General features: G+C 36.5%; 1 protein-coding gene across 1 annotated transcript in view; it reads right to left on the bottom strand.

The window, feature by feature from the left end:
* LOC114338398 (protein king tubby 1) overlaps window positions 1-14,569 on the bottom strand; it is a 61,367-nt gene that overhangs the window by 26,720 nt on the left and 20,078 nt on the right. Inside the window, exon 7 of the mRNA XM_050645739.1 lies at window positions 8,816-9,051. Coding sequence (XP_050501696.1) covers window positions 8,816-9,051 — 236 coding nt within the window. The remainder of the gene's footprint in view (window positions 1-8,815; window positions 9,052-14,569) is intronic.

Genomic DNA, 14,569 nt, shown 5'->3' with positions numbered 1-14,569 from the left:
ATTATTATATACTGCTGCTAACATCCACGTAGGCAAAACAAAAATTTTGAAAAGAACTTCTCTTCCATGGTGGAGTGAAGATTGTAGCCAAGCTATTAAACAATATAAAAATTCTTTTAACAAAATGCAGCGTTGCAAAACTACAGAAAACACCATCGAGTATAAAAAATTACGAGCCCAATTTAGATATGTTACAAAATTAAGTAGAAAAAAATCTTGGCAGGAATTTCTGTCTAGTATTAATAATTCTATGCCTATTGAAACCTTCCAATTCCGCTCAGCGACCCCTATTTCTACGCTCTGTACTTTTATTCGCACTTTTAATTATATTGGCCAATTATATTAGTCCTGGTTACTGGATAATTGTCAAGGCCACAGTCCAAAAAAATAATAAGAAGAAAAAATAAGATTCAGGTTATCTTATGAAAACGTATACAAGTGTATGTAGTAAATAAAATACAATTTATACTGCAAAATACTGCAATCAAAATACAATTAATTAAATTTACCTTTATATAATAATTGCATATTATATCAATATTGTGGAGCAATATATAATTTTTCTGCTTCAATGACAGAAGGTATGAAATATACGTCAATTTGACAATTTCAATTGACAATATGAATTTCTCGTGTAGTTTCTCGTTTCCCTTCCAAGTACTTGCACACCGCGAATAGGTACTGTATGGGAAAAGGTCAGAAAAGTATCTGGATGCAATAGTTATAAAAAAATCCCATTCTTGTATGAAAACAAGCACATATTATCATCTGACGTTGAAATTGCAGAGCTTTTTGCTAAGCAATTTGAAATAAACAGTAGCAACAACAATTACTCCAAAGATTTTTTAAACATTAAGATACATACAGAACAGAAATTAATTGATTTTATTGACATGGAAGATAACTCCCTTAACAAACCATTTACAATAGAAGAACTAAATCATTCCTTACGTACTACCAAAAAGTCTGCACCAGGACCAGATGAAATTCCTGTAAGTTTTCTTCAAAATCTGCCAGACAACGCAAAACTATACCTCCTTGATTTCTACAACAAAATTTGGAATAGCCATGAATTTCCATCGAAATGGGCGGAGGCGATAGTAATACCTTTATTGAAAGCAAACAAAACACGAACTGACCCTGAATCATATCGACCAATTTCCCTCACCAACACAATCTGCAAAATATTAGAAAAAATGGTAAATAAAAGGTTGTTGTGGTTTCTAGACAAAAATAATTTAATAATTAATGAGCAAAGCGGATTTCGAAGAAACAGGTCAACTTTGGATAATTTAATAGATTTAGAATCAGAAATACATGAAAGTTTTGCTATTAAACAGGAATGTCTTGCTGTATTTGTTGACATTAATAAAGCTTTCGATATGGCTTGGAGGTATGATATTTTAAACACATTAAGTCACTGGGGAGTGAAAGGTAACATACTTTATTTTATTCGTAACTTTTTAGATAATAGGAAATTTAAAGTACGCGTAAATGGTATTACATCCAGTATAAAGAATCAAGAAAATGGTACTCCGCAAGGATCTGTCATCAGTTCAACACTTTTTTTGATTTCCATAAACAAAATATTAGATAATCTACCAAAACTTGTTAAAGCAAGATTATATGCTGACGACTTAGTATTATATACAAAAGGAAAAAACATTCGCTCGATACAAAAAAATCTACAATGTACATTAAACCACCTTGAGAATTGGTCAAAACAAGTGGGAGTACAATTTTCTACGACGAAAACAAAATGTATATTGTTTTCAAAGAATCGACATTCTACATGTTTTTCGATAAAAAGCTCTCTTGGAAAATGCACATTATGTACATCAAGAAAACTTGTCAAACTGGTCTGAATTTATTGCGAACTCTGTGTAACAACAATTGGGGGTCAGATTTTAAAAGCCTTATTCATATTTACAAATCATTTATACGATCAAAGATTGATTATGGTTCAATAGTTTACGCTTCTGCCAAGAAGACATTACTTGCTCAGCTTGAAACTATACAGAATACAGCATTAAGAAAAGCCACTGGAGCTTTTCGTACTAGCCCTGTTGAAAGTTTACAATGTTTAACTGGTGAACCACCTTTGAAATTTAGGAGAATACAACTATCGTTAGCTTATGCATCAAGCATTCAATCAATAAAATCACATCACTCTTCATAATACAATTGGTGACCGTTTTAAAGATATTTATATTAAACAAACCCGAACAGACCCACCATTCTATGAGAGAATTCGAAGGTATCTATCCTCGTATAGTGTTCAGTTTCCAAAATTCTTTGATAAGTCAACCACCACGGCTGAATTTCCATCATGGACATTACCCCCTTTACAATGTGATCTAACTCTCACCAAATATAATAAGTTCGAAACTACTCACAAAATAATAAACCAAGAGTCACTTAACAAACTTTCTTGTTTTTCCGATTATTATCACATCTATACAGATGCATCCAAAACCAGTGATGGTGTAGGATCAGCAATTGTCACTCCAAATTCCATATTGCAATTTAAACTATCATCTACTAGCAGTATTCTGTCTGGAGAATTGTTTTCGATTCTACAAGCATTAATTCATGTAAACAACCTTAACATCTCAAAAACTCTGATAATTACTGATTCTCTTAGTGCATTACATTCAATAAAACAGCTCTATACCAGTAATCCTATTGTTCAGCTAATACAACATCAATTACACCTTATAAATCAAGCAAAACAGCAAATTCACTTCTTTTGGGTTCCATCACATACTGGTTTGGAAGGCAACGAAAAAGTGGATCATTATGCCGGTGAAGCAATACACAGTGCATCTTCAATAACAGTGAATAAAGTGTCAGTGACCGATTTTAAAACGTTCGTGAAACAGAAAGAGCTAAGTGAATGGGAAAATAAATGGCAACAATCAAAATCATTTCTACAGACTATTAAACGTACAACACATTCATGGTGTGAGATAAACATCGATCGCCGATTGTTTGCTAAAATAACTCGTTTGCGTATAGGACAAAGCAGACTAACTCATGGTCATATTATATCTAAATCAAATCACCCTATATGTGATCATTGTAACTGTAATATATCCATACCACATATTTTGGTAGATTGTCCTAAATTTATTAATGAAAGAAACAAACATTCAATACCTATAAATATAAAAGATGTTTTAGAAGATAATTGTAATCCGAAAAACCTTTTCAATTATCTAAAGGATATCTAAAGGCCTTTTCAACAAACTGTGAAGAAGTATTTTTTTTATATTATATATGTCTAGTATTAAGATACGGACAAGTTACATACTTTAGTTATTAGTTGAAAAAAAAATATTGTACTCCAAACCTACCCACTTATTGTAATATTAATTGTACAAATCCTGATTGTATGTTCAAATGTAATTAACTGTATATTATGTTCTCCCGCTAATAACTCTGAGTAGTTGATGCGGTTAATAAAGAAAAAAAAAGTTTAAAGCTCCACCTACAAAATCCTGAAGAAATTTTTGTCATTATTTTATTACAAAGCTGTTATTTTTAATTATTAACAATGACTAAGCGCGTATTGAGGCAGCCGTTCAATGGTGCATCTCTCTCGCCGACGACCACCTCAATACGCGCTTAGCGCTCTATGTTAATTAAAAATAACACCTTTGTAATAAAATAATGACAAAAATTTCTTCAGGATCTTATAGGGGTGGCTTTAAAGTTTGATTATTTTCTGACTTTCATAATAATAATTTTTGACCGAGTTATTAAGCCTTGAAAATGGCTATTTTCACGTTTTTCAAATTTGAAATCGCTTACAACTCGACAACAATCAATTTTAGAGAAAAATCACAAGAGACTATTTTTTTCTAAGAATGTCCCAAGAAATCGAAAAAAAAAAATGGTCGAAATTAAAAAATTGATTTTTGAATTTGCTTAAAAACAATTTTCCAACCGCGGTACCGCCTGGCACTCTGTGGATTTGTTATAGGGACCTCTTTTTGAGTATAATGTGCAAAAAAAAATGAATCGGAATAATTTACCTAACGGGGGCGAGCATACAGCCTGGACTATAAATGAGATAAAAAAATAACGACAAAAATTAATATGTAAAATCAACTTAATCAACTAGAAGAAGTTAAAGGTAAAAAATATTTTAATCGTAATATAACATGATATATGATATGAGCAAACGCGAACGAAAATCACAAAAAAAACTTACGAATAACAGCAATTGAAGAGAAACAAAAAGAGAAGGAGTTCAAAGTGCGCTACAAAAAAAATAATCGAATACATGATTTCAATAATAATCCAGGAAATGGAAAAAGACAAAAAATGAATCAGGAATAATTACCAAAGATATTGATAAACACAGAAATACCTGATAAAAGACGAGTGGGCCGACCAAGAAAATGACGGTTAGGTGTAAGTGGAAAAGGACATTAAAGGTCCTAAAAATTAAAAAAAAAAAAAAAAAAATCTAAGTATCACAAAGTGTGGAGAATAATTGTCAAGGTATGGGCCAAAAAGACCTGCGTCAACATTATACTATGAGAAGTTACTCTTAATATAATAAAAATACAAAAATATCAAGATTAAAACACACCGGTTTATACTGACTTTTGTTGGATTTTTACTAATTTGCACTTCAAATAAACAAGAAGAAAATATCAGATTTCCTGTCCAACATATGGCTTGTATGCAGATAAGTCATCTATCTTTGCGAAATAGCCGAAATTCTGCAGCAAGTATAAGAAAGACTCTAAGAATGATTTTTCAAGAAAATTTCTGATACAATTCACTTATTTTTTTTTATTTTTCCTTTGAGATATCACATTAATCAATGAGGAAATTGACAGAACTGACCGAAAAGTACATATATCTCGGTCATGAAATCAGAATAAGCATGGATAATCAGACCTGTGAATTTCAACGACAAATAACACTTGCTTGGGTGGCGTATGGTTCACTAAGAGGCATATTTAAGAGCAACACCCCGATAGCACGGTGACATTCCGCTCCAACCACTAAACACCCTCCCTTTATGGATTTCACCCTAGGCACAGTCAACTGTCAGGGTCTCTCCAAAAAGAGACCCCTCATCAAGAATATCCTGTCGAAGCATAACATCCAGATCCTCGCACTCACAGATACTCTGTCGAAAAACGATCCACACTTCGCAGGATATTCGATCATCCATCGAAGCCGCTGTCAGGTTTCACGTGGGAATGGTATTCTCGTGAAACACGGAATAGCGTACAACACACACACATTCCCACAAAATTTTCGTCCACCTGATGTGGACTTCCTGGCAATTGACGTGCATATCCCCAATAACGAAACCCTCACGATAGTCTCTTACTACAAACACCCGGATCAACCACTCAACAGGCAATTGCTAGAGTACTTTTCGAGGCTCGGCAAAGCTGTGTTGATGGGCGATCTAAATTGTAGACACACACAGTTTGGTGATCACCGTCAAAACCCAGAAGGCATCCGCCTCACGGATTATCTACTAGACCTTCCCATTTCAAGAATCACCAACACTGAATTCACGTTTATGAACGCCAATTGGGCCTCTATTGTCGACCACATCCTAGTTACTAGTAACATTCTGGATCGGTTCGGGGATAGATGCCACATGGGCGATTCAATAACGTCAGACCACTTACCTCTTCTTGTCGACACCGACATACTAATTCCAAAACAACCAAACCCTCCAAGATCTATAAGAGACTATCGTCACGCTAACTGGACTGAATTCCAAAACTTCATCACACAAAATCTCCCTATGTTAGGCGAACTCGATACTAACGATAGTATCGACACCAGTGCAACCGATATCGAGAACCTCATCACTGAGGCGATCACGCACGCAATTCCACTCAAACAAATAACCTATACATCACCGGCACTTCCACAATACATCATTGCCAAAATCCAACAAAAACGACGTCTTCTACGTCAATACAAGGCCAACAGAAACCCATTAATCAAAACAGAGTACAACCGGATCTGTGCCAGGATAAAGAGGGAGATATCTGTCCTAACGGCTCGCCGGTGGGAAGATGCTACCTCAAAACTGGACTACAGAGACGGAGGTAAATTCTGGCAAAAATTCAAAGTCCTAACAAAACAAAAAGTATCTCAACCATCCCATCTGTTGGTCAATAATCACATAGTCAATTCCCCAGAAGGGAAAGCCGAAGCATTCAGAAATTCGCTTCAAAACAATTTTCAAACCCCAGATAACCCGAACTTTGATCGCATATTTAAATTCAACACAGAATACATTGTAAATGTTACTCTCAACCACTACATTCCAGTCTATGATCCTATCATGGACCCCCTCACAGACAGGGAAACGGAGAGCTTTTGTAAAATCGGCAAAAACAGCGCTCCCGGACCTGATGGCATCAACCGAAGGTGCCTCAAAAAACTTCCAGAGAGTATAATTCCTCTTCTAACTAAAATATTCAATGCATGTCTCAAAAACAGCCACTTTCCTACTCCTTGGAAGGTGGCCAACACCATCATGCTTTTGAAAAAAGGCAAACCCCCAACCGACGTGGAATCCTATAGACCAATTTCATTAATCAATACTCTGGGTAAAGTTCTTGAGCTAATCCTAAAAGAGAGGCTCAATGACTTTCTCGAAAACCACAATATCATACCAAAATTCCAATACGGATTCCAGTCAGGTAAATCTACTAAACATGCATTAATAGATTTCACTACCAAAGTTACTCAAACCATCAACGATGGTTCATTCGCCATAGCCACATTTCTGGATGTGCAGAAGGCTTTCGACCAGGTCTGGCACGACGGGCTTGTTCGGAAACTTCTGGACATCGGGCTACCATTGCAATTTACCAAAATTGTACACTCCTACCTCCACAACCGTACTGTCAGAGTTAAAATAGGCGATCAAAGGTCCACCCCCTTCACTCCACAAGCTGGAGTTCCCCAGGGTTCAGTCCTAGCACCGCTGTTGTACATCATCTACAACAGCGACATCACTAACCAAAATATCCCAGGTACTCGGCTGTTTCTCTATGCAGACGACACGACTCTGCTCTCAACAACCTCTCGATACAACCCAAGACTCCTCTTCAGAAGAGCCCAGGCTCTGTTGGACGGCGTCGGCGAATGGTGTTGTAAGTGGAGAGTCACGCTGAACGCGAACAAAACAACAACAATTGTGTTTCGCGCCCCTTCTGTGTCAAATAGAATCATATGCAATGATGACGACCAACATCCACTGAGACTGTTGGGAGAAAGGCTTGTTGTTAGCCCGACTGCGAACTATTTGGGAGTACTGTTTACCAGGACTCTCAACTGGGACGCAGATCTAAAGGCAACTTTAGATAGGGTAAGGAACAGGGCCAGACTTCTCAACGCTCTCTCGGGAAAAATTGGCAAGACACACAAGAAGACTCTCATTCACACTTACAGGACCTTTATTCGACCCGTCATGGAGTACAAATCATGTATCTACTCTCTTTGTTCGAGACAAAAACAAGAGAGGTTGTTGAGGACAGAACGTAGAGTCTTGCGTAGATGTAACTATGAGCACTGGCGATATCCCTCAAACGAAATCCATAACATCTCGAACACCCCTAAAATCACCGAGAGAATAAACTCTCTGAACAGGAACTTCACAATCAAAGTAATCAACGGCCCCCCTTCCGACACACAAGAATCTCTCAAATGTTCCTGTTCATCTTCCGGCCACGTACTCCACCGAAAGCCCAAACGCAAAAAGATTCATGTACCGTCCGCTCTAATGCAAACATGCATTGACGAACTCCCGGTGGAGTACGAAAACATCCTTGAGGCTACCCCGTTAGCCTACCGTACCCACCTCTAACATTTCCTCTTCCCTACCCCGAACAGGGAGAAGTTGGTTTTTTGCGGTTTCCCAACTTCATTGCACAATTATACCTGTTCGTCCCAAGAAAATAGCCGCAACTATTTTCTCCACTCGAACGCACACTGTCCACGCTGCGCTCAAAGCCACCTCCTGACCGCCGACGACGGACGCAGGTTCGCCTGTCGTTGTACAATGGTTTCTAGGGAGACTGGTCGAGAGCAAAGCACGGACAGTACACGTAAATGTCTATGGAACCAACAACAATCCATCAAACTTTCTTCTCTGTTGACTTCTTAGCCTTCTGGACACCACCGTCCGGCATAACCCAGGATCCAAGAACACCAGGACACGGCGCTTGCCCCAGTGTGTTTTTCGGACTGTTTGCTTTTGCTGCCAACACAATACATTCACCTCAAACCCTGAAGAGGACAAAATCCTAAACGGGGAAGCACATTGAACGCATTTCTTCTGAACATTATCCAGACAAGCAAATCAAACAATGTAGACTAGAATAGCTATGAAACGGAAGACATTTGACCATTGCGTTCTTCCTATTTTGATATACGGAGCAGAAACTCTCACGCACAAAGGCGCATGGAAAGATCGATTCTCGGCGTGACAAAATAAGGAACTAAAACCTAACGAAAAGAACAGGTATCACTGATGTCGTCGAACGTATAGCCCAGCTGAAATGGAATTGGGCAGGTCACGTGCCGAGACTGAAAGACTCAAGGTGGACCAGAAAACTAATTGACTGCCATCCAAGAGAAGAAAAACGCAGCAGAGGACGACCACCAACACGTTGGATGGACGACATTAAACGAATGTCCAATAAATGGCAACAAGACGCACAGAACCTTGGAGAGATGAGAATAATGGGGAGACCTATGTCCAGCAGTGGACGGAAGAGGTTGCATGATGATGATGAATGAGGAAACGAAGACTTACCTGAAATCCATGGTAAATACATCTTCAGCAACTCTGCCAAACTGCATAACAACATAATCTGTATCACTGTCGTGAACAATTTGAAAATTCTTAACAGATGCTTGAGTAACTCTACCGTGAAAGTTCAAAACATACGACTGGGTTTCGTCGTTCCAAACCGGTGTCTTGTTGTGTAACTCTGTGATATTATCCATATTTTTAGCTTTCCATGATTCTATGAGGCCTTCACTCTCATCCTGAAAAAGATAATATTTTAGTAGAGGATCCGATATAAGGTCGAACTGCACCGATCTGTTTAATGAATAAAAATTAATAGTCCATTGAAATGCTACATTTAGGGTTGCATTTCTTAGAGAAGTCGATTTTATTTTTTAATGTGTAGAGGGGTTCAGTAGAAGCTTAAGTTCAAGTTTTTGGGGTCGCCACCCTTGTCCCCCGGCCGCCATCTTAGAAAAAGGGGTGCAAAGGGCTTTTGCACTGTATCTCCTAAACTAGCAACCATACAGAAAATTTAATTACATATAAAATGTAGCAAATTAAATTTTGTACAATTTTATATCTATTACTTTTTATCGTCGAGTGACCAACAAAACAGTTATAAACAAAAATAAGAGAAAATTTTGTAAGAAGTTTCCTTTTGGAGGTTATACCTTTTTTCCCGTTTATTTACAATAAAATAACATCATAGGGATTTTATAGAGGATTTTTCAACGAACAATAATTTTCACTATGAAGTTGTTTAATTTTATTTATTCATCTAGGTTTTACAGCGCTCCAAACTTGAGCAGATTCTCAAATTCTCATAGAAATACAATAAAAACAAAACCTTGGTCTTACTTTTCTATCTATATATTTATTTATTATGATTTTAACATTCCTATGCTATTATTAAGGTATTTTTGACCCTTTTCCCGGCCACCTATGAGGTAGAGTCTGGAGGCGCGTTTTTTGTGTGGTATCCCCAATAGGTCTAATCCATGGACAATTTCTAGACAAAAATATTTATTATTATATTATGTTGAAAAAGATCTATCATAGTTATTATTCTTTCATTTTTTCGATGGTCCAGGCTGCGAGTCAAGATCTGAATCAGTATCCGAGGTGAATTTGTGTGGTATAATGAGAGTTAGAGTTTGCGTCGTTGTCGGTAATTCATCTACCAATTCATTTTCTTCAATAATTAATGTTGATATGTCCACGATGTTGCTGCAACTTTCACCACCACAATAAAGGCACACTGCTGAACATTTGAGGTCTGCTTTTCGGCAGACCGTCTGGGAAGCTCTAAAAGTGTTGCAAAAGAAACTTGGTCCATAATAAACGATCTTCGAAATAAAACCCACACTGCTCAAACATTTTCCCTTCCAGACCCTGAAAATCTAAATGAATACTTTGTTAATGTGAGTAAAAATATTGCATCAACTATTTTGCCACAAAAAGATCCCATTTCCTATCTCCCTAGTTCAAGAAAGGTCTCGAATTCATTCTTTATAAAACCAGTCGATAAATCTGAACTGATCCAAACAATCAATAGTATCAAAAGCAAATCTTCCTGTAGTACTGATGGTTTATCGATAAAAATTTTTTCTTATCTCCCAGAAAATATGTTGGAAGTCCTCATCTCACTGATTAATGATTCTTTTGAGAAAGGCTAATTTCCAGAGTGCCTAAAGACTGCCATCATTATTCCTCTTATAAGGGTGGTGAAAAATCTAATGCCTGCAATTATAGACCTATTGCATTACTACCGGTACTTTCCAAAATTATTGAGAGACTCATAAAAGCCCGACTTATGTCCTTTCTCGTTGATAACAATATTTTATCACAAAATCAGTTCGGCTTTTTAAATAATAAATGTACCACAGATGTCATGTTTTCTGTACTACATGAGATTTATCAAGCATTAAACAATAATCTGCACACTGCCACTATTTTTTGTGATTATGCCAAAGCTTTTGATTGTGTAAACACGACATTTTGATAAAAAAACTAGATTTCTATGGAATTCGAGGTATTTCTTCGAACTGGTTTCAATCTTACTTGGATAATAGGAAACAACTGGTTAGAGCAAATGATACAGTCTCTAGTCCCAAAAATGTTGTATGTGGGGTACCACAAGGTTCAGTATTGGGTCCTCTACTTTTCCTTATCTTTATTAATGACATCACTAGCTTAAAAATCGATGGAAAAGTTTTTCTTTTTGCTGATGATACCAGTATCACTTGGAGCAACTCAAATATCGCAACTCTTCATGCTACTATAACTTCTGATCTACTCACAATAAAATCCTGGTCCGATTCTAATTTACTCTCTTTTAACGTATATAAAACAGTAGCATTATCCTATAAAGGAGCTCTTCAACCCTTACCTCTTCATAACAGCAAGATCAGTATCGTTGATTCTGTAAAGCTTCTTGGTATTTTTTTAGATAGCAACCTTAAATGGTCTCTTCATATTGATGTGTTAAGCAAGAAACTATCCTCAGCTTGATTTGCAATAAGATCTGTTTCGAAGGAAATGAATTTAGCCTCTTCCAAAATAACATATTTTTCTTTGTTCGAGTCCCATCTTCGATATCGTCTCCCTTTTTGGGGTTCTGGTACGAAGCTAGGACAAATAATTCCCGGACAAAAAATCCCAACAATTTATCCCTGGACAAAAAATCCCCGGACAAAAAATCCCCGGACAAAAAATCCCCGGACAAATAATCCCCGGACAACAAATCCCCACAAAAAATCCCGGACAAATATTCCCCACAAATTTTTTTTGGACAAAATATCCCCACAAAAAATCCCGGACAAAAAATCCCCAAGAAATATTTGCTGTCGAATAGTTCTCTAAAAGTTTTCCTGAAATTTTAACAAATTTCGAATTCCAATTGCATGCTGAAAACTTTATTTGTGTTCACATGCCAACGCGCGTCTTAATGGCCTAAAACGCGCATTAGCATGTGAACGGTCTTTAGTAAAATGTATGTAGTTGTAATCGCGCGTTAAGCGCCTGACATGAAAACGGGGCCTTAGCTCATTCCCCATATCTTCCACGATTTTTGAAAAAACTCACACTCTTTTGTCATGTATAATTTAAAGTTTTCAGCATGGAATTGGAATTCGAAATTTGTTCAAAGTGAAGCATTCTTTGAGTTGTCCTTAGTTTACAGTAAGAACCTTAATCTTTATATTATTTGCATTTATAGATCACCTGACTCTTCCGTGGAACTATTTTTTCAGAACCTGCTTAATTTGTTAGATGACCTGTCCCATAAAAGCAGAAAAAGTTTATGCGGGGACTTCAACATGAATTATGCTGCTGCTTGTGCTACACAAATATCCCTGGTCAACATATTTGAATCGTACGGTCTAACAATGCACATTGATTCTCCTACCATAATTGATTATATTGTCTCAGATTTCTCACCTCGTGATGTCTGCGCTACAACTGTTAGTGCGGGACTATCTGATCATGAAGCGGTTTATACGAAGTTTAACATCTTTAGCAGGCCCTCTTCGAAAACTCGACGTTTAGGCAGGATTTTTTCCGCTCGGAACTTTCGTAAATTCCAAAATTTATGCTTAACCTATGTGTGGCCCTTTCCTTCTATAAACGTCGATAATAATTTCAGTGACTTTTTGAATAAGCTTGTCTGTATCTTCAATAAAGCTTTTCTTTAATCACAATTAAGCCAAAACATCACAAACCCTGGACTACCAAAGGTGTCCGCATATCTGCCAAAAATATCCGTTCACTACTGTTCATCAAGAAATTTACTACCAACGTCTCTGTTACTGATTAGATCACCAAGTACAGGGCAATCTATTTAAAACTTATAAAATCAGCTAAAAAATTGTACCATCAAAATCGTCTGAGAAGCTCTAAAACTGTTGCAAAAGAAACTTGGTCCATAATAAACGATCTTCGAAATAAAACTCACACAGCTCAAACATTTTCCCTTTCAGACCCAGAAAATCTAAATGAATACTTTGTTGATGTGAGTAAAAATATAACATCAACTATTGTGTCACAACAAGATCTCATTTCCTATCTCCCTAATTCAGGAAAGGTCTCAAATTCATTCTTTATAAGACCGGTTGATAAATCTGAACTGATCCAAACAATCAATAGTATCAAAAGCAAATCTTTCTGTAGTACCGATGGACTATCCATAAAAATTTTCTCAAATCTCCCAGACAGTGTGTTGGGAGTCCTTATCTCTCTAATTAATTATTCTCTTGAGAAAGGTAAATTTCCAGAGTGCCTAAAGACGGCCATCATTATTCCTCTTCATAAGGATGGTGAAAAATCTAACACCTGCAATTATAGACCTATTGCACTACTACCGGTACTCTCCAAAATTATTGAGAGACTCATAAAAGCCCGACTTATGTCCTTTTTCGTTGAAAACAACATTTTATCACAAAATCAGTTCGGCTTTTTAAATAATAAATGCACCACTGCACTGATGCCATGTTTTCTGTACTACATGAGGTTTATCAAGCACTGAACAATATAATCTTCACACTGCCACCGTTTTTTGTGACTACGCCAAAGCTTTTGATTGTGTAAATCACAACATTTTGATAAAAAAACTAAATTTCTACGGAATTCGAGGTATTTCTTTGAATTGGTTCCAATCTTACTTGGATGGTAGAAAACAACTGGTTAGAGCAAATGATACAGACTCTAGTCTAAAAACATTGTATGTGGGGTACCTCAAGGATCAGTATTGGGTCCTCTACTTTTCTTTATCTTTATTAAGGACATCACTAGTTTAAAAATCGATGAAAAAATCGTTCTCTTTGCTGATGATACCAGTATCACTTGGAGCAACTCAAATATTGCAACTCTTCATGCTACTATAACTTCTGATCTACTTACAATAAAAACCTGGTCTGACTCTAATTTACTCTCGTTTAACATAGATAAAACAGTAGCATTATCTTATAAAGGAGCTCTTCAACCCTCACCTCTTAATAACAGCCAGGTCAGTACCGTTGATTGTGTAAAATTTCGTGGTATTTTTTTAGACAGCAACCTTAAATGGTCCCTCCATATTAATTTGTTAAGGAAGAAACTATCTTCAGCTTGCTATGCTATCTGTTTCGAATGAACTCAATCTAGCATCTTCCAAAATAACATATTTTTCTTTGTTCGAGTCACATCTTCGGTATGGTCTTCCTTTTTGGGGTTCTGGTACAGCTGCCCAATTCGATGTTATTTTTAAATTACAAAAAAAGCAATAAGATATCTGTTTGGCCTCAGAAGAACAACACATTGTAGAAGTTACTTCAAAGATCACAGAATTTTAACCCTTCCATCTTTATATATTTTAGAAACTGTTTGCTTAATTCGTAAACATCTACATGTCTTTCCACCAAGACCTAATCATTACTACTTCACGAGAAATTCTACCTTTGACGTCTATTTGCCGACCCCGTCATCTGAGTTAGTAAATAAATTTATATTATATTCCGCAAAAAAACTTTACAACCATCTCCCTTTACAACCTGAATCTGCAGCATCTTTCCCCAAATTCAGTAAAGTGACAAGAGCCTACCTATCCGAAAGACCATATTATGCAGTAGAAGATTTTCTTAATCAATAACTAAGAAATTACAGTACCCTTTGCACAAGTAGTATTTTTATTATGTATTATTTTTCATCTATATTTGGGTGTCATATGCAGCAGCTTAACTTAATTACTAGGTAGACTATGCAATTTGCAATTTATTTAAATTTTGCAATTGATTAACTGTA

The sequence above is a fragment of the Diabrotica virgifera genome, chromosome 3 (assembly GCF_917563875.1).
Source record: "Diabrotica virgifera virgifera chromosome 3, PGI_DIABVI_V3a".
Lineage (NCBI taxonomy): Eukaryota > Metazoa > Arthropoda > Insecta > Coleoptera > Chrysomelidae > Diabrotica > Diabrotica virgifera.
This window is presented reverse-complemented; position numbering and strand designations above follow the sequence as displayed.